Source organism: Mytilus galloprovincialis, chromosome 6 (genome assembly GCF_965363235.1).
Source record: "Mytilus galloprovincialis chromosome 6, xbMytGall1.hap1.1, whole genome shotgun sequence".
NCBI lineage: Eukaryota > Metazoa > Mollusca > Bivalvia > Mytilida > Mytilidae > Mytilus > Mytilus galloprovincialis.
In genome coordinates this window covers 3959182-3978303 of record NC_134843.1, presented here as the reverse complement: position 1 = coordinate 3978303, position 19122 = coordinate 3959182, and the positions used below count along the sequence as shown (strand labels likewise).

Sequence of the window (19122 nt, the reverse complement as noted above, 5' to 3'; positions counted from 1 at the left end):
CTTTCACCTTCTAAAATATAAACCTTTTAAGAAGTTAGCTAACGCCGCCGCCGCTTCCAGATCACTATCCCTATGTCGAGTTTTCTGCAACAAAAGTTGCAGGCTCGACAAAAACTACCTTGACCAAAAACTTTAACCTGAAGTGGGACAGATGGACAAACGAACAAACAGACAGACCCACAGACCAGAAAACATAATGCCCATAAATGGGGCATAAAAATCGCATTTTAAGTCTAAAATGACCAAATCACCAAAACAAAAATGCATGTACAGTATTGGCCTCCTGATGCATGAAAAGTTTGAAAATATATTAAACATTTATTTATCAAGTAAATAAGTATGAATATGGTAACTTCTATAATGGGAGAGATCACTGAAACAATACAAAATTATGGCAATAAAAGCCAGTGAAAAAATTGATGTAAATATTGCACTGGAGTGACAAGATATAACGTATGTGTAGGAAAACAATATTGCACATGACATATAAAAATATAATTAACAATAAAAAATTATATCACAAACAAATCAATAACTTAAGTACTTATTAAACAACAAACTATAGGTATAAAAACCTCCATTGACTAGATAAGATTTTATGTAAAATTCATAAATAAAACAAAAATAAAATTCATGGTACAAAATAAGATATTGGTTTTAAATATAATCGGACTTAAATATTCAGATTGTAAAAAACAGTATGGTATAAAAAATATTGTTAAAACATTACGGTTTGAAATATTTTCCATGTTGAGGGCATAAGATAAAGTACCAGATAGTTAAACCAAATAACAGAATTAACAAATATTACATGCTATCATAACTTCCTAGACAATATATTGAAATCATCAACAGTTCCCTCTATTTTAAAGTAGTTGTTATGAAAAGCAGATATCCTATTCATAACAGTGGTAATAACTATCCCAGGACATTCAAGGCAAAGAAGACTTTGTTTACTCTTCTTTTATCACTAAGTATAAATGACAGTGATGTAGAGCTTAAAAGGAAACATGCTCAAAATACAAAAAGTAAGTTAGGAAAGTTTATATCCTTATTTTTTTCGGAAGGGCAGATAAAAATATCTCTATGTACAAATTTTAGGCATAAGTACAAATTATAAAGATCTCTGTTGCATCTTGTTGACTAAAATTATACTTTAAAAACAAATTGTTTAACATGTAATAAGTAGGAATAATTTCAAACTCCAGTTTCATGAAAAATACTAGAAGTTGAACTCTCTTTTCTTTTCCTCAGTGATTCATTAGCATTTTCAATCCATTCAGTTAAAGAAATAGGAGTAATTATATCACCCCTCATGTCCAGGGGGGTCAATGATTTTTCCCGATGAACTTCCACCGAACATGTTATCTGGTTTTTGGCAGGTATAGTAAAGGCGACAGTATCAGGTTCTTTAGCCTCCACAACGTTTATTTTGCCTTGTGGTTTTGTGTTCCCTTGAGATTGACTTAGTTCATCTTTTCGTTCATATTGTATCAAATCATCATCGTCATCAGAGCATAGATCTCTCAATAGTGCATCTGCCTTTTCTATCTCACTCGACAGACTACTGATAGAAGTTTCAATCTTTGAAATGCGATGTTTATAGTTTTGGTTAAGGTAAGTTTTCTGTTCAATCTCATTTTGTTTTTTGATTTCATGATTATTATTTTCTTTTTCAAAACTTTGTTTTTTATTCCTACTTTCAGTTCTTTCATATTTATCACCATCTGCTTTTTCATCAGAATCTAAAATGTCAAATATATTTTTTTCAAGCTGACTATCAGTGTCTGCAATAGAATCAGATTTGTTTTCAGAAGTGTCATCACATTTTGTGCCGAAACCTGAATCCTTTTCCTCAGTGTTTTTTGTAGCATCATTTAACGGTTTATGTGAAAGTATGCTAGAATTCTTCAAAGTAATGCTTTTAGAAGGTGACTTTTTCTCAGTTTTCTTCTTTACATGTGGTTTTGTAATATGGTCACTGTCAATACGAATTTCAGGAGTTATTTTCCTTCCCGATTTCATGCCCATTAACGTAGGCTTTTTTGATCCAGGTTTAATTAATAATCCAGTTTGTTTATCAGATTTTTCAACTTTCTTTGGAGAATTATGTTTTGAGTCTTTTGTGGTTTTTAGATTCAACACATTTGAAGCGGTATCAGCAAAGGTGATTTTCTTTACTGGTGAGTTCCATGGTTTCCTGTTCATAACAACAGATCCCTGTTTCTTTACCGATTCATTTTTTACTGGTTTCACAACAATTTTATGAGCCTCTTTATGAATTTGTTTTTCTGCTGCACAGTTATCCATTTCATATTTAGTTTCATTTCCATTATTAGTGAGATCATTATGTATATCATCTTCAAAGAATTCCGCCAACAATCCTACTTTTCCTTTTTGATTGTCAGTATCTTCTGTCGATACCGTGAAGAATGATTCTTTACTAGCCTTCTTGCTAATAGTTTTGTCACTACTTGTAGGACTTGCTGCTTTGGTCACATGCACACCTGGAAAAAAGAAAAAAATATAGATTGAAACTGGATTTTTTTTTTTAATGATTTAAAATATGATCCATTGGACATATTTTCGACCAACATATAAAATCATATCTATTTTTTCACCAATTTATTAGTTCTAACACCACTGCAGGTCAACATTTCTTTTAGATCTTTGCATTTTTTGTGTGATTGTCTGAAAGATTATGCCACTTGTAGGTTACAGATTGGGGAAATCAACTAAGGGAAATAACTCAACTATTTTTTTTTCTTATAACTTTGAATTGTTTTTACATAGGAAAGACTTGCATAATTTAACATTTTACACACAATTAACAAACATTCATTTGATTGCCATGAAATTCTACAAATGATTAGAATTGTTTTATTAGATTCTCTGGCACCTTCAACTGACCTAGCATTTATTTTGAGAAAAGTCTAGAGCAGGTGCAAATTTATCGAAAACACATTGTATTTATAAATACCTGAATCAACACTGTCGTCTGTGTGGGCTGTTCCATCTCTGTTTAGAGGATTTTTATTGCCCAGTACAGCCTCATCAAATGTTTTAGGATTACCTTCTGTAGCTCTTAGTATTTCATCATAAAAATCCTCAACCTCTTGTGCAGTTAATGATTTACTTTCCTCCTGAAAGAGAATAGTAAACCATGTAAATTGCTTTGTTTATCATGTGTTTGTATGTCTAAAAACTTGTAATTGCTATTTTAAAGTCCTTTCCCACTTTGTTTTTTTTATTGGTCAATCAAATTGTCCTTTCCCACAACGGATTTTTGATTGATCATTCAAATTATGCTTTTCCACTATGGGTTTTTGATTGGTCATTCAAATTGTCCTTTCCCACTATGGGTTTTTGATTGGGGGTCATTCAAATTGTCCTTTCCCACTATAGGTTTTTGATTGGTCATTCAAATTGTCCTTTTCCACTATGGGTTTTTGATTGGTCAACCAAATTATTCTTTCCCACTATGGGTTTTTGATTGGTCAACCAAATTATTCTTTGCCACTATGGGTTCTTGATATGTATTTATTTCCCTATTAGCATCGTTTTAAGATGAAATCATTACATGACATGACTTGTGTAGTTGTTATTTTTTAATGTTTTTGTTGCAGTTTTATTCATTCTGCTTTCATATTTTTTAGAAAATGACTAAATATTCCCACCCACATCCTTTATTTTTTTCAATATTCTAAATTGTTTTTTTTGCTTTCAAGACTATGGGACTACAGGTATATATATTTGGTAATTTTCTCCAGACAGTTCTTCCTATTGCATTCGTGGTTATTATTGAATCGAGCATCTTTTCACTTCTACTTTGTAGAAGAATTCTTGAACTTAATATTTGTTTCTTATATTTACAGTCCTTTTGATTCCATTTGTTTTTACCATTGCATCAGGGATATTTTTAACTTATGATCTGTAGAAGAATTGTTTCTTAAATTACCATATCAACCAACCTTCTTTGACACTGAATCTTCCTGCAAGCTGTTTTTCTTCACTTCAACCATTTGATTATCATCAGAATTTATATTTACATCTACATTTAGTATGTTGTTATTATCACTATAGCTGTTGTCATCTGATTTTGTAATTTCATTTGAGTTTACATGCTCAGAATTAGTTATCTCCCCTTGAGGACCTTGAATCTCTTCAGAGGAAGATCCTAATTTCTTTATGACTTGAGCTGCCGGATTCATCACCTACATGTAAATAAAATTAAACAGTTATCAAGGAGTTTAAAGTATATATGAATATTCCATAGTGCCATATGATAAATAATAAAATAAATTCAAATTATTATACTCTCAAATAAGAATATTGGTAATTTTGAATTTTAAATAAAAATATAAGTAAGGATTCTTGCTTTATTACTGAAACAACATTTTGAATAATTGAAAAATAATATTGATTATTGTGGATTCATTTATTTTCGTGGGTACCAATTTCTTGGATTGAGAAAATCTAGCATATTCGTGGATATTTAAATTCATGATTTTGGTAAAGTCTGCATACATTCCTTTTGAAAATTTGTAATTTGTTGGAACATTTAAATTCGTGGTTCCCCTGTACCTACGAAATTCATGAAAATTAGTATCCAACGAATAATAATGAACCCACAGTATCACATTTTAACTCAAAGTTGTTCAGTATTAAAGACAATAAAAATTGCTACAGGGCTTCCACATGTATGTTGGTCTTACCTGCATAACCGTCTGTAGTAACTTTGGTGTTTTTTTCCTTTCCTTGGGTTGGTGTATAATTTCTTCAACATCCACTTTACTTCCACAAAGAGAACTTTCACTTTCCTTCTTAGTCATCTTAGCATTTTGTCTTAATAGTTTTCTGAAATTATGAAATGAAAAATATATTGGAGGCCATATACAGATTTTGTTTCAGAATCTTACAATGCAAAAAACTACATCATTTAATTATTGTATGATCACTTTGCACTCGGTTTCAATTCACTTAAGGTACAGTAAAAAAATCATTCTATATTATAAATACCTATTATTTAGGCTGGTTTAAAAACTGCAACATTTGTCACTTTCCTATTTTAAGAATGTCTAAAAATTGGATCAGTTCATTTGGTTTATATTTCTCTCTTCATATACTTATGTTGTAGTCAAAAATTATTCCCTATGAGCACAAGATTTACCAGCATTCTCTAGGGGCAGAAGGAGGAGTATCATCTCAAATTCCCTAAATTAAAAGAAATCATTCTTTCCCTGTTCCTAAAAAAATAATCATTAATTCCAGAGTCCTGATAAGGATTAACTCTAAAATTTCCATGAAAATAAATCCCAAATAACCACCAAAATAAAGACATCCCAATATAAGATCCTTCTCATCTTTATTCTTGCAATAACCTGGAACATAAAAAAACTAAAAAACTATTTTATGTAGAACTATAGCCCTGGATATACACACCTAGCTCTTTTCTTTAACATTGTATGTGCTGCAGGAAACTCACTCATTGCCGACTCAAAGTCAGCTTTACTCAGCATAAACAAATTAGTGAATCCCTTCACCCTAACATCAGCTGTTCTTCTGTTACCCTCTGTCCCTACTGATAACAAACTGAAAGTAAGCCAATCAAAAGAGATCATTATAGATCAAAATATTGTCAAATGTTTTAGACAGAAAAAAATTTGTTGTGCTGATGGTTTGCTGTCTCATCTTCAAATCCAATAGGGAGTGATAGGTTCAGGGATTTTTCAAGACGATCAATTATTTTGAATGGGGACATATGGTTGGAATGATCTTAACCCTTAAAGTTCAAAAGTACTTTATTTTAAAGATTTACTTAGACAGTAGCTGAAGTACACAGTCAAATATTTCATACAATAAAATGTACCTGATTTCACCAAACACTGAACCATTTTTTAAGGTTGCAAACACCATTGAATTGTCCAGTCCACCAACAACTTCTACTAATCCTTGACTTACTATATACATTTCCTTCCCTACTTCACCCTACAAAACATAATAAATATGTCAGGCGTTCTAACTAGCAAGTTTTAAAATCTATCTATTTTCATATGAACCCCTGTTTGAAAACAAATAAGCACTGTTAAAGTCAACGTTCTGTTTGAATTGTGATGTTAAAGTTGAGTCCAAATACCCTCCCCCCTCTCTTCTTGGAAATTTCAACACCAGGTTAAACAGTAAAGACTTGTCACAAGTACATACCTTTCTACACACATATTCTCCAGGCAGGTATAACATAGGTTTTAGTTTCAGTACCATGTTAAACAGTAAAGACTTGTCACAAGTACATACCTTTCTACACACATATTCTCCAGGCAGGTATAACATTGGTTTTAGTTTCAGTACCAGGTTAAACAGTAAAGACTTGTCACAGTCCTGAAACAGTTTCACTTTACTTAACGTGTTAAAGTGTACATGAATAGCTAAATCTGTCCTCAACTTTGTAGGCAATGTGTCCATTAATGCCTTTTCATCTGAAAAATAGAAGTTTTTAATCAGTGCATATAATCTGATGTGTTCACTATTGAATATTGTAATACAGTCTTTTTAATCTTAATTATCTCCCCTTGATTTTAATATGTGTGCTTTGGAAATTTAACTTGGAAGAAACTTGTTGAGTAAAACATTATGCCTTTAGATAAGATAAGACATATCTTAATATTTAGCAATAATTTAAAACTTCTCTGCATCTATACTATGCTCAAAATATAAATAATTTAACAAAATATAAACCAGTATCTAACCTAAAACTTTTTGTTGTTGCCAGTTGTACAGAAACCAGACCCTAACTTTTTCTCTCATTTCTTTGGGTAGGTTAAGATTTTTAACATATCTCAAAGCTGTTTCCATCCTTTTATCATACATTGTCTTCACCCTCTGTGCTGACTCTACTATGTCACGTATCTAAACAACAAATACAAAATCCTTTAAAAAGCATCATTTCAAATCTAAATATAAAACAATGATGCCTGTACATTGAAGAATTGACATCACAGTAGAGATCACTTAATATACTACTGGCAAAATAAAATCATTTCAGAAGTCTTTTGGAAACTATGTATGTGTATAGATAATATTGATCTGACCACCACTTTGTAGTTTGTGATACTGCTCAAGAGATAGTGTCAAGATTGACTGACTTATTGATTGGTGTTTAATACCACTTACAACACTATTGTGCTTTCCCTTTGACCAGTCTTTATTGGCGAAGGACTAATCAGCCACAAATGTAGCCCTCTAAAAGATGGTAAGAAGAGATGAGTAAATGAATCCAGGCTAAATCTTCAATGTTTGGAATATCATTAAATCTTAAACTATTGCATTCTAGGTTTCACAGTTTTATGAAATGACTCCAGGATTAAAAGTTAGTATACTCACTTGTCCAACCAGTAAAGCAAACACAAAGACACCTGACAACCAGTAAACTGTCATAAACACATACTCCAATTCATTCTGTGGTTTGTTTATCTTTCCTATGGAGGTTGCTGTCTTGGTAGCCAAATAAAAACACCTGATATATCTGTGGATTAAAGTTATCATTCTTAAATGCCACTACTTAATAGTGAGATTTGAAATGTCAAGCTAATCAAAATTTTCTGCATTTTTCTATTTCCATAACAATTTTGACATATAATTTCAAACTAAAATATCATGTTAAGTTTTAAAATTCAATGTAAGATCTGATTATCAAACAATTTGAATACTTACATTATGTTTTAGTTGTACATTTATTCACTGGTACTTCGTTTTCGTTTACAGTTTGATTTTTATGTAATGTGAATTATTTCTATGACAAAACTTTTCTTCATTTAAGAATTGAATGCTTCTTTTTGCAACTTTATTGAGGTGAAAAAGCATTGACCGCAGTACATTTTGTATGCTTCATTCTAAAAATGTGTGCACGGTCAACGCTTTTACAACCTTATGAAGTTACAAAAAGAAGCATTCAATACATATAATAACATTATTTAGCTGGGATCATAAAAACACGATTTTTATCAAGTTTTTATTTAATTCACGTGTGCACTTTATTGTGGGACCTCATAACATCATGAAAGATAAATTTTATTGTGCAATGAAGTTGATTAAGAAATAACGCAAGATTGTAGTAAGCCAATCAGAATAACGTATTATAATGAAACATACATCTAATGTAATTATATTGTGATATACATATACTATTCTCTATTTTTAAATGGTATAACTGGTATGGACAGTTTTTCTTTGAACCTTTCTGAATATACCCATTTCACTTCAGGTTTTTGAATGCAAAGTTATACCAAAGTTGTAAATTTTCATGATTTTTAATTGGTTAAAATATGTGTAAAAGTCTCTTATTTTTTCTTTGTGGATGTTCTTCAACAAAGAACTTTTTATATTCATAATTAATTTCATTACGTCTGAAAAGTGCAAGAAAAGAATTATGACCAATAATGTGGTTTTTGTTTGGTTCTGTTTTTTTTTACATCCTGTATAACTTACGCATTTCCTTTCCCATTGTAGACCCAATCATTTTTATCGAACCCTTCATACAGAGACACTGAATAGTACCCACAAGTCTCTATATGGATCAGGAACACCATGTAGGTCATTGTCTTCAAAATTCTGGCAATAAAATCATTTCTCATGTTAACTTTTTAAAAAGTAAAATCACAAAAATACTGAACTCAGAGGAAAATTCAGAAAAGAAAGTCTCTAATGAAATGGCAAAAATCAAAAGCTCAAACACATCAAACGAATGGATAACAAGTGTCTTATTCCTGACTTGGTACAAGCATTTTCTTATGTAGAAAATGGTGGATTAAACCTGGTTTAATAGCTAGCTAAACCTCTCACTTGTATGACACTCACATCAAATTATATTATATTAACAACAAAATGTGAACAAATCAAACAGACATAATAGGTAAAATGTCAAAATAGGGGTACAGCAGTCAACATTTTGTTGTAATAAATATTTTGTAAGCATTGTCTAAGGTTTGAAGGGATATAATATATTATGATCACTCTTAAAATGGCTCAGATATTTTTAGGGGAATTAGGAAAACTTATTTTGGAAAATATTATTGTGTTAAAAGAATATGGAATGTATTAAATATTTTCATCAATACTCAATATCAAAACTTCAAAGGTATAGGATCTTAATCAGGCTTATTTTTCTATATTTAGAGAAAATGATTTCATCTTCAATTTGAACTTATCAAATAATCATTTTTTTTATTATTATCAATCTAAGCCTATAATATTAAAGTTAACGCATTAAAAATTGGAAATCTTACTTCAGCTGAAATATTGACATACACCCCTCAGGATATCTTTGGATTGTGTCATTGGAATGCTGTCTTGACATTTACCCAACATTTATTTACATAGTATTAATGATTAACCTGTTGATTTTTTTCCAATACAAATCAATATGCCTAATATGTTGCAAAAAACTATATAAACTATTTAAATTCAAAGCAATGATAGAAATTAATTTTTTTTATCTTTGGATAAAATTGAAATGTATACAAGTAATGTTTATATTTACATACCTTAAAATATGTGCTGATCTGACAGCCTGATCACATCTCTGGTAAAATTCCCAAAATGTCTGAATCTGAAAAAAAATGTTTATACATATGTGAATCAATGCCTCCTAGGCCAAAAACACTTATGGTAAAAACATTAACCTCCCAACTCTGAATGGTAAAAACATTAACCTCCCAACTCAGAATGGTAAAAACATTAACCTCCCAACTCAGAATGGTAAAAACATTAACCTCCCACCTCAGAATGGTAAAAACATTAACCTCCCAACTCAGAATGGTAAAAACATTAACCTCCCAACTCAGAATGGTAAAAACATTAACCTCCCACCTCAGAATGGTAAAAACATTAACCTCCCACCTCAGAATGGTAAAAACATTAACCTCCCACCTCAGAATGGTAAAAACATTTTCCTCCCACCTCAGAATGGTAAAAACATTAACCTCCCAACTCAGAATGGTAAAAACATTAACCTCCCAACTCAGAATGGTAAAAACATTAACCTCCCAACTCAGAATGGTAAAAACATTAACCTCCCACCTCAGAATGGTAAAAACATTAACCTCCCACCTCAGAATGGTAAAAACATTAACCTCCCAACTCAGAATGGTAAAAACATTAACCTCCCACCTCAGAATGTGAGTTCTTATTATTGCAATACTCACACAGTCATATTAATCACATTAATAACAAGAGTGCACACACTGAAATGTTTCGCCTTCTACACTAATCATTGATATTATGTTGATAGTCCTAAGTATAAAGCTTGATTACAACTGTCACATAAACTTAACATTAACCAAGATAGCTAAACAAAGACCAATGAACCATGAAAATGAGGTCAAGGTCAGATGAACCATGCCAGGCAGACATGTACAGTTAACAAAGCTTCCATACAACAAATATAGTTGACCTATTACTTATAGTTTAAGAAAAATAGACCAAAACACAAAAACTTAACACTGTGCAATGAACCGTGCATTTGAGGTCATGGTCAAATAAAAACCTTTGGCATATAATATTAGATAAAAAGACCAAAACTTAAAATCTTAACTTTGACCACTGAACCATGAAAATGAGGTCAAGGTCAGATGACATCTGCCCGCTAGACATGTACACCTTACAACCATTCCATACAACAAATATAGTAGACCTATTGCATAAAGTATGAGAAAAACAGACCAAAATACAAAAACTTTACTATAACCACTGAACCATGAAAATAAGGTCAGGGTCAGATGACACCTGCCAGTTGGACATGTACACCTTCCAGTCCTTCCATACACCAAATATACTAGCCCTATTTCTTATAGTATCTGAGATATGGACTTGACCACCAAAACTTAACCTTGTTCACTGATCCATGAAATGAGGTCGAGGTCAAGTGAAAACTGTCTGACGGGCATGAGGACCTTGCAAGGTACGCACATACCAAATATAGTTATCCTATTACTTATAATAAGAGAGAATTCAACATTACAAAAATTTTGAACTTTTTTTTTCAAGTGGTCACTGAACCATGAAAATGAGGTCAAGGACACTGGACATGTGACTGACGGAAACTCAGTGAATATATGTGACATAGCTCCTCACTAAGTTATATCATGTTGTGAACTGTTTACCTTCATCAATCTTGGAAGTCTCAGTAGCGTAGATGTTCCATGTATACCAGTCACCAAGTAAAATATGTCTAATGGCATCAATGACAAGCAATCAAACTGGAAGGAAAACATATTACAGTAAGCAATAAAATAGACAACTTTCAAGTTATGTCCTTCACCAGAAAAGTTCTTCAATTATGCGCGCCTTTATGACACCATTTACCAGATAGAGGTGATTGCCTATATCCTTGCACTTATAAAGTTCATCAAGCAAGGTTTTGCTTATTGTTGAGTGACCTATAGCTGTTATCTTCTGTGTCATTCTGTCTCTGGTGGAGAATCGTTTCATTGTCAATTTAATACTATATTTTCTTATTTCTATGTATAAGAATACAGACACTGATTTTGTACAAATTCCATCAGACACAATGTCTTGTTAGTATAAAAATGCAGGATTCTTATAAAATATGCCATTAAAAAGATCAAATGATGTTAGAAATCATTATTTAGTAAAACATTTTTTTGTAATAAAAATGATATCCTGTTAGAATCTATAGACAGAATGTAAAATAGTTTACATTTTTGAGTACTGTGAATTCATTTTTATTCATGGGATATAATTTTTTGTGGATTTCATGGCTATAACAGGACCTCAAATGTTCAATAAAATATAAATTTTTGATAGGTTTGGCAGAACCACAAAATCAAGTGTCCATGTTTTCTTTAATCCATAAATGTTGGTATCCACAAAATATACTGAATCCACATTATGTGTCTTTTATAATAAAATCTCCTTTATCCACATTATGTGTCTTTTATAATAAAATCTCCTATATTGATTACCTTGAATATACTCTTCTTCATGTAATGTTTTCTTGTTTTTTTAACATCAGTCTACAAAAGCATTAAAAAAAACTATTAAAAGATAAAATTGAGAATGGAAATGGGGAATGTGCCAAAGAGACAACAACCCGACCATAGAGCAGACAACAGCAGAAGGTCACCAACAGGTCTTCAATGCAACAAGAAATTCTCGCACCCGGAAGTGTCCTTCAGCTGGCCCCTAAACAAATATATACTGGTTCAGTGATAATGAACCCCATACTAAACTCCAAATTGTACACAAGAAACTAAAAGTTAAAATAATACAAGACTAACAAAGGCAAGAGGCTCCTGACTTGGGACAGGCGCAAAAATGAAAAAAAAAGAAATAAACTATTCAAACAATTAGATATCTATTGAGCATCAATAACATATTGGAGAAGAAAAAACTCAATTGAAATACAAATATCCATCTTCAATGTGATTATCCTCCAATACTATGTATGTGGTAATGTCAAGAAATTAGGAAGAATAATGAATCTAGTAGATGTATTGGATATTTGTGTATTAAGACAAACCATACTATTCTCAAATTCATTTATTTAAATTAAACAAGGCAGTTTAAATGAATTGGGGTTTTATGTTCAAACTGATCTATGTAAATCTGGCTCTCAATAATTTCTGTATTTTTTTATAAGTACATGATAAAGTTTATTACAGAAGCTCAACTACTTGCACTTAATTTGGGAAATCATTTTTGTATGGTATACAATCAATTGGAATAAAACAGCCTTTGCTATCATATATACAGCTTCCTTTTTAAATACAAATTAATTTGCACTTTTATACATTTAACAATCTATAATCTTCATCGACATATTAAACAAACTAATTGCAAATTTACCTCATTCAATCCGCTGACTAAATAGGTCAGCCTCGGTTTGAACACTAAAATATCCAATAAATAAATAACATCAGCTGTATAGTCTGCTAATAACCAATACAGTTTGTTCTTGTCGTCCATATATCTTGTTTGGAATGATGCTCTTAGTGGAATGGAATAGGCATTGTACATAAAAGTACAGGTTACTAAAAATAACCACCCCATGTAAATTTTACCTAAAACAAGAAACATGTATACAAAAATACAGAAGTCTTTGTATTTTTTTACCTCATCAATTTTGTTTAAAAATGTGATATACGCAAATACAATGAATAACCTTCCGTCATAAAATGTAAGTTTATGTAAGAAAATAAATATTTATTATTTTTGATTTTATATTTTTTTTTATTATATAATTATCTCCCCTTGTATTTATTTCAAAGATGCATTCTATACAAACTATATCTTTTACAACAAAACCAATATAAAATAGTAATTGTGCAAAATTTTCTTAATACTGATTATTTATCCAAGTTGACCATTATTGTCACTTTCTATATAATTTGTAGGTGAATGATATTTTTTTGCTGGATTTCTTTCTAAACAGTTGATAATGGAAAACTGAATTTGGTGTTCTGTATGGAAAATTGCATTATCAAAAGCTGCAGATTTAAGTATAAAAAGAATCAGATAAAACTACTTACTTTGTGCTTCGAACACCTTTGGAAGTTTACAGGTAAATCTGGTTGATCTACAACACCTGAACAGGTGATGTTCTTCCTCAGGTTCTCCTGTAGGAGTAGGCTTGTGACCCGGAATGAACGAATCAATCCTATGTGTTCTTTGTGGTGGCTCTTCAAAGTTGGAGATTGCTGAAAATATAAACATTACCTGTTAAATCTGATGGTCCATAAAAACATCATTTTTTTTTGCTTATTTGCTCAAAAGAATGTTTAATTAATTAACCTTTAGTCATATTCATTGACTTTTGTATGACTATTTATGAAAGTTTTGACATCTTTGTCCAGGAAATCACTGATTAAATGGAAATAATCTTCATATTTTAGCAGGTAGACCTGTGAGCTGTTGATCTGTGAGCTGTTGATCTGTGAGCTGTAGACCTGTGAGCTGTTGGTCTGTGAGCTGTTGACCTGTGAGCTGTTGATCACTAATGATACCCATGTTTTAAGTATTTAATAAACAGGAAGTTGAAGTAAAATGAATCTAAGAGCACATTACATGGTAAAGCAGGTTCACATGAAGCCTAATAGCCATTTTCAGGAAGCAGTTAAATGCAGTTATATAGAAAAATTCCATAAAAATTACATAAATGGCTAGTATGCATTAGAAAAATATATAAACATTCGGTAAACAGAAAGTTGATTAGCAATGGATCTGAAGCCCCTTTACACAGTATAGCATGATGACATGAAGCTGGAAAAATATTTTCAGGAAACTATTGTTTATACTTCTTTGGGAAAAAAGTAACAAAATTTAATGGGAAGGGCAGACAAGGTTAAACAGTATCCCCCTTTTGGGAGCAGGGGTATAATTACCTGCTTTTTACTCAATAAAAGTAGTAAATTCTTAATTTTTATGCTTGACATTTTTTACAAAGTGAAGGATCAATGGTTAAAATCCAAAACAACCTTTAATCAAAATTCATTTAAAGCCCTAAAAGGCTTTTTTACCTCAGTTTCAATGTCATGGTTACTTACACGTTCAACAAAATCTTGTGTAAAGATTGTGTTCTTACTGGATATCACAGTGTTAAATACTGTAAATTCAGAATTTATTTTGATGTTTTATTTTTGCGAAAGATGCAACAGGGTTATTATCGCAATAATTCAAACTTGCATTTTGAAATTTTTTTCTGACAAACCGGATTTTCCCCAATATCGCAAAATTTAAAATTGCATTTTAGTCTTTAATGATCTTGCTTATTGTAGTTTTTGAGATATAAAAACAAGAAGGTTTTGGGAGAGGTTGAAGCTAGTTTTGCTAAAAGACTCAAGCTCAAGTATTTTATGATGACGAAAGTTTTCATCAACCTTGACCTGCTAAACAGCTCTCCCTGGGTCGGAGGTATTTTATGCAAAAGTTTAATAGATTAAATATACCTGATAAGGCATCTGAATTAGCATCATACTCTGGTGTATCTGAAGGTGAAGGTGGAATTACTGTACTGGCCTTGACCCTTTCTGTCCGACTAGAAAAAGCTCTGACCAAGTTATGTAGATGTTCACTAAGACTACTGCTCAGGTTGGACAGAGATCCACTTCTAAAGGAGCTATATAAAATAGAAATATCATATAAATCTGAAATAATAAAATTATCGTGAGGTTGGACATTAACCCCCATCTAAAATGAGCTTTGCAAAGTTCAAGTATAATATTATTAGCAGGCACAAAAACTAGCACAGTAATTTAGCAGAATGTCCTTCCATTTTTTTAAAGGGAATATTTTCAAAAACCCTTCCATACATTAATTCATACATGCAGTTTGGATCAAACTAGCCTTGCAGTCAGACAAGAAGATGAAAATGTGATTATCCAAAGGCTGCAACAAGAACTAAAAGCTGTCACAAGTAAAAAAACATTATATTAGATATAGGAATTGCAAAGTTTAAAATACTTTTGGCATTTGTATTTTTAAAGAAAGACATTTAAATACTGACCAGTTGGAATCAAGAATTGCCTCTAGTTCCATATTTCATCTATACAAAATGAGGAACTTTTATTAAGGTCCTTTTAAGTAATATTCCTGTCATGTTTGTATAAATACAAATATATATCAAAGAATATGTGCTGTGAGGCTCTATCTTATTGTAGATCTGAATAATATATGCCATCTAAGGACATCTATCATATTATTAAACAATGATTATAAATAGAAAATTTCCCTATTGGCTCTGTTATAAGAGCAATGCACTTACAATCTATAATATAAATTTTAGTGGCAATAAAGTCCATTTCTATGTCTGACTTAACCTTTAACACACAATCAATATTTTAGTGAGGTTTCAGTGTGTGTGTGTGTGTGTGGTTGAAAACACATAATCTGATCATTAAAAGAAGCTAATATTGGTGTAACAACCAATATATAAAAATAAGTAATAACCTACGAAATCAGAAGAAAAATAATAATGACCCAAAAAAATGAAGAAAAACAGTAATTTCAAACCTCAATGTCAAATCTAAATTGTATTTCTGTCAATTCAAATCTCAAAATGTTCTCTTCAATTTAAAAGCAGTTAACGAAAAATGCATAAAAACCTAGCATTCATTTAAATATAAATGTAATAAAAGTGAAATTACATTGTTTTATAAGACATATCAATTACTGGCCTGATGCTTATTTCCCTGGGAATCAATAACATCTGTGACAAAAATATTCACTGTATATACTTCTCTGTGGTTTTCCCCAATAGTCCATTAATATTTATGGTAAGCTATTATATAAATTATTTTCTCTGTGCATAACTGAATAGGAACATTATTACTATATTACTACATTAATTTTCAATATTATAATCTTAATAGTATGATTATAGATCTATATTGTTTTGATTAAGTAACTTAGATTTACTGGTTTATCTGTTTAATAGATTCTTCTAAAGACTTAAATGACATAAAGGTGGCAATAAAGATAGACATTTTTAACGACCTGAACTGGCTATACAGCCCTTGCACAGTCGGCTATTACTAACGTAGCTCTGATGTCTTCCTCCATTTTGGATTTTGAAGTAGCAGATAATAGTTGGTCTAAATCTGTGATGAAATGTGCAAATTTTGGGAGTAGTTTGTAACTCATGTGCCAGACTTTTGATGTAAATATAGAAAATTATGTGTTTTATCATATTTACGGCTGTAATTTCTATAAAACAAAATATTAATGTTTGATTAAATTTTATTTCAAATTTGCCAAATAAGGGGAGATAACTCAGTGAGTAGGGGGTGGGGAAACTATCATAAAGTTATTTTTAGAATAGAAAGTGTTGTGAATTTACCTATTCTTAATACAAAGCATGAAACCAAGTTTGGAGACCCCATTTTTTCTTTTTCTTATCTGTAAGAGCTATCTTTTCACATTACATCTTAATATTCTATCATTTAGTTTTCTATATATCACACAAAATTGGATTTTCCATGCATCATATATACAAAATCTGACAATTTTGCACAACCTGTAGCGTAAAAAAAAAGTCCAGTGACCCATTCTTTTATTATATTTTTTAATAAAGCATGATAAAAACTTCATTTGGACAAATTACTAAACAAGTTTATGGATTTTAATTAAGATGCCCCACCCAACCTATTTAAATTAGTGTCAGTCCTGTCATGTATTCTGGCATAAATGTCTACATGTGGACAATTTTCTCGCTTTACTCCCAGTTATCTCAATTATACCTTTCATTAGATTCAGTATATGAAGATCTTCTTGAGCTGATTTTCCCAAGTTCACTCCATACAGAATTAATACTGAGTAACCCTGGACTGGGTGGAGGATGGCCGTGTCTATCATAGCCATTGATGCTCAGTAGTCCTGGGGTGGGAGGGGCTGGTAATCGTCCCTCCGAGGGGAAGCTGTCCCAATCATTGGATTGTTTCTGTCCCAAATCATCACTGGTGAACTGTATTCCATGGTTTGTATGGATATCTGAAGTTTTTTTCATACATATATTAGTTGATTAAAAATACCATTTGTTCTCAATTCAGGAGAAATGTATCATCCAAAATTATAAACTATCTCATACTGATCATGCTGATACACTGTGTATGCAAGACACATAAGTAAACCTTTTTAAAAACCAGGTTCAATCCACCATTTTCTACAAACAAAAATGCCTGTACCAAGTTAGGAATATGACTTTTGTTTTCCATTCATTTGATGTGTTCATACCTGCCAACTGTCACTATTTGCAGGGGTTCCCCCCTCCCCCCTGAAAGCTCCCAAATGAAAATGTTGAAAGAGCAATTTTGTCTACAATTTTGAACAAAACAGTTAATTTTACAATGGCTATAGGCTTTTAAAAGTATGAAAACATTAAAATACATTTGAAGGCCCTTGAAGGGTTTTTAGGACTATAAGAGCCATCCTGCATGTAAAACCCCCATGGGCATTTTGAAAAGTTGGCAGGCATGTGTGTTTGAGCTTTTGATTTTGCCATTTGATTACAGACTTTCCGTATGGATTTTTCTTGGAGTTCAGTATTTTTGTGATTTTACTTTTTGGGGAAAGAAGTTGAAGAAAAAATAAAAACTTATGACTTGATCATTGTAGAAGACAAATAAAATGATATGAAATCTGTTAAACACAAATCTCTACACAGATATGAAGAAAAGCTGAAATAGAGTATAAACATAACGGTCAAGGACATTCTAGACATCAACGTACCAAAAAAATTCTTAGGGTGAAAAAGCATCTAAACTTAAGTCTCCTAACTGTGTATCTGATGAAGCTCTAAAGTCTAGAAAAGTTGTGAATAAATTCATTACAGATTAAATAAAGATAGATATAAGAAGATGTGGTATGAGTGTCTGCCCATTAATAAGAAGGCAGTACCCGGTACTTTTACCCTCCTATGCTATTGACAAGTACCGCCTGAATGTAGGAATTTTTATATAAGATATTCATGGAATAAATTGAAAAGTACCACCTAGAAACATGGAAAGTACCAGTTAACATGAAAGGTAATGAAACCCCTGGAGTGTCAAAGAGACAACTCTCCATCTAAGTCTTAATTTGTAAAAGCAAACATTACAGGTCAAGGATATGGTCTTCAACACGGTGCCTTGGCCCAAATCGACCCGCAAACCATAGGCCTGCTGCCATCCATAACAAATTCCTAAACAGTAAGATCCCTAAGTAAAGACAAAAATGTTACACATAGCTCTCAACCATAAGTAGTAAATTCTACTGGTTTGTGTCCCACGACAATGAGAGTAGACTCTAGAATTCAAATCAGTCAAATTATAGTATAATTGAATCTAATACACATAGATAAGAAGACAATATCAACTATTTTAAAATTAGACTATAATTGAATCTGATACACATAAATAAGAAGACAACATTAACTATTTATTAGAGATATGATGTATCTGATGTGAGTAAATTGATTCTATGTTCATGTACTGAGAATGCCACAACACCGCACACCTAAAACAGCTTTATATTGGACACCACCAGGAAAAAGAAAACCAGGGAGGCCTAGAATCACCTGGCGAAGAACTGTAACAGCAGAATTAGAAGCAATGGGATACACCTGGGGCCAAGCCC

The 19122-nt window shown here is 31.6% G+C and overlaps 1 protein-coding gene and 1 long non-coding RNA gene across 4 annotated transcripts in view; one reads left to right on the top strand and one right to left on the bottom strand.

Annotated features, from left to right (window-relative positions):
- Positions 1-679: 679 nt before the first annotated feature.
- The window catches only part of LOC143078729 (uncharacterized), a 41852-nt gene continuing 23409 nt past the window's right edge, over positions 680-19122 (bottom strand). For all 3 annotated transcript variants that reach the window (XM_076253675.1, XM_076253676.1, XM_076253677.1), the window contains 17 exons: positions 17250-17499; positions 14961-15130; positions 13545-13712; positions 12862-13076; positions 11979-12029; positions 11157-11252; positions 9540-9604; positions 8485-8607; positions 7381-7522; positions 6747-6906; positions 6295-6476; positions 5870-5988; positions 5443-5592; positions 4716-4857; positions 3972-4214; positions 2981-3143; positions 680-2507 (listed from right to left, as the gene is read on the bottom strand). In XM_076253675.1, coding sequence (XP_076109790.1) covers positions 1198-2507; positions 2981-3143; positions 3972-4214; positions 4716-4857; positions 5443-5592; positions 5870-5988; positions 6295-6476; positions 6747-6906; positions 7381-7522; positions 8485-8607; positions 9540-9604; positions 11157-11252; positions 11979-12029; positions 12862-13076; positions 13545-13712; positions 14961-15130; positions 17250-17499 — 3749 coding nt within the window. In that variant the 3' untranslated portion in view covers positions 680-1197. The remainder of the gene's footprint in view (positions 2508-2980; positions 3144-3971; positions 4215-4715; positions 4858-5442; positions 5593-5869; positions 5989-6294; positions 6477-6746; positions 6907-7380; positions 7523-8484; positions 8608-9539; positions 9605-11156; positions 11253-11978; positions 12030-12861; positions 13077-13544; positions 13713-14960; positions 15131-17249; positions 17500-19122) is intronic.
- Positions 16227-16737, top strand: LOC143078730 (uncharacterized). The gene is made up of 2 exons (XR_012979251.1): positions 16227-16286; positions 16448-16737. It is a non-coding gene; the product is annotated as an uncharacterized LOC143078730 (long non-coding RNA).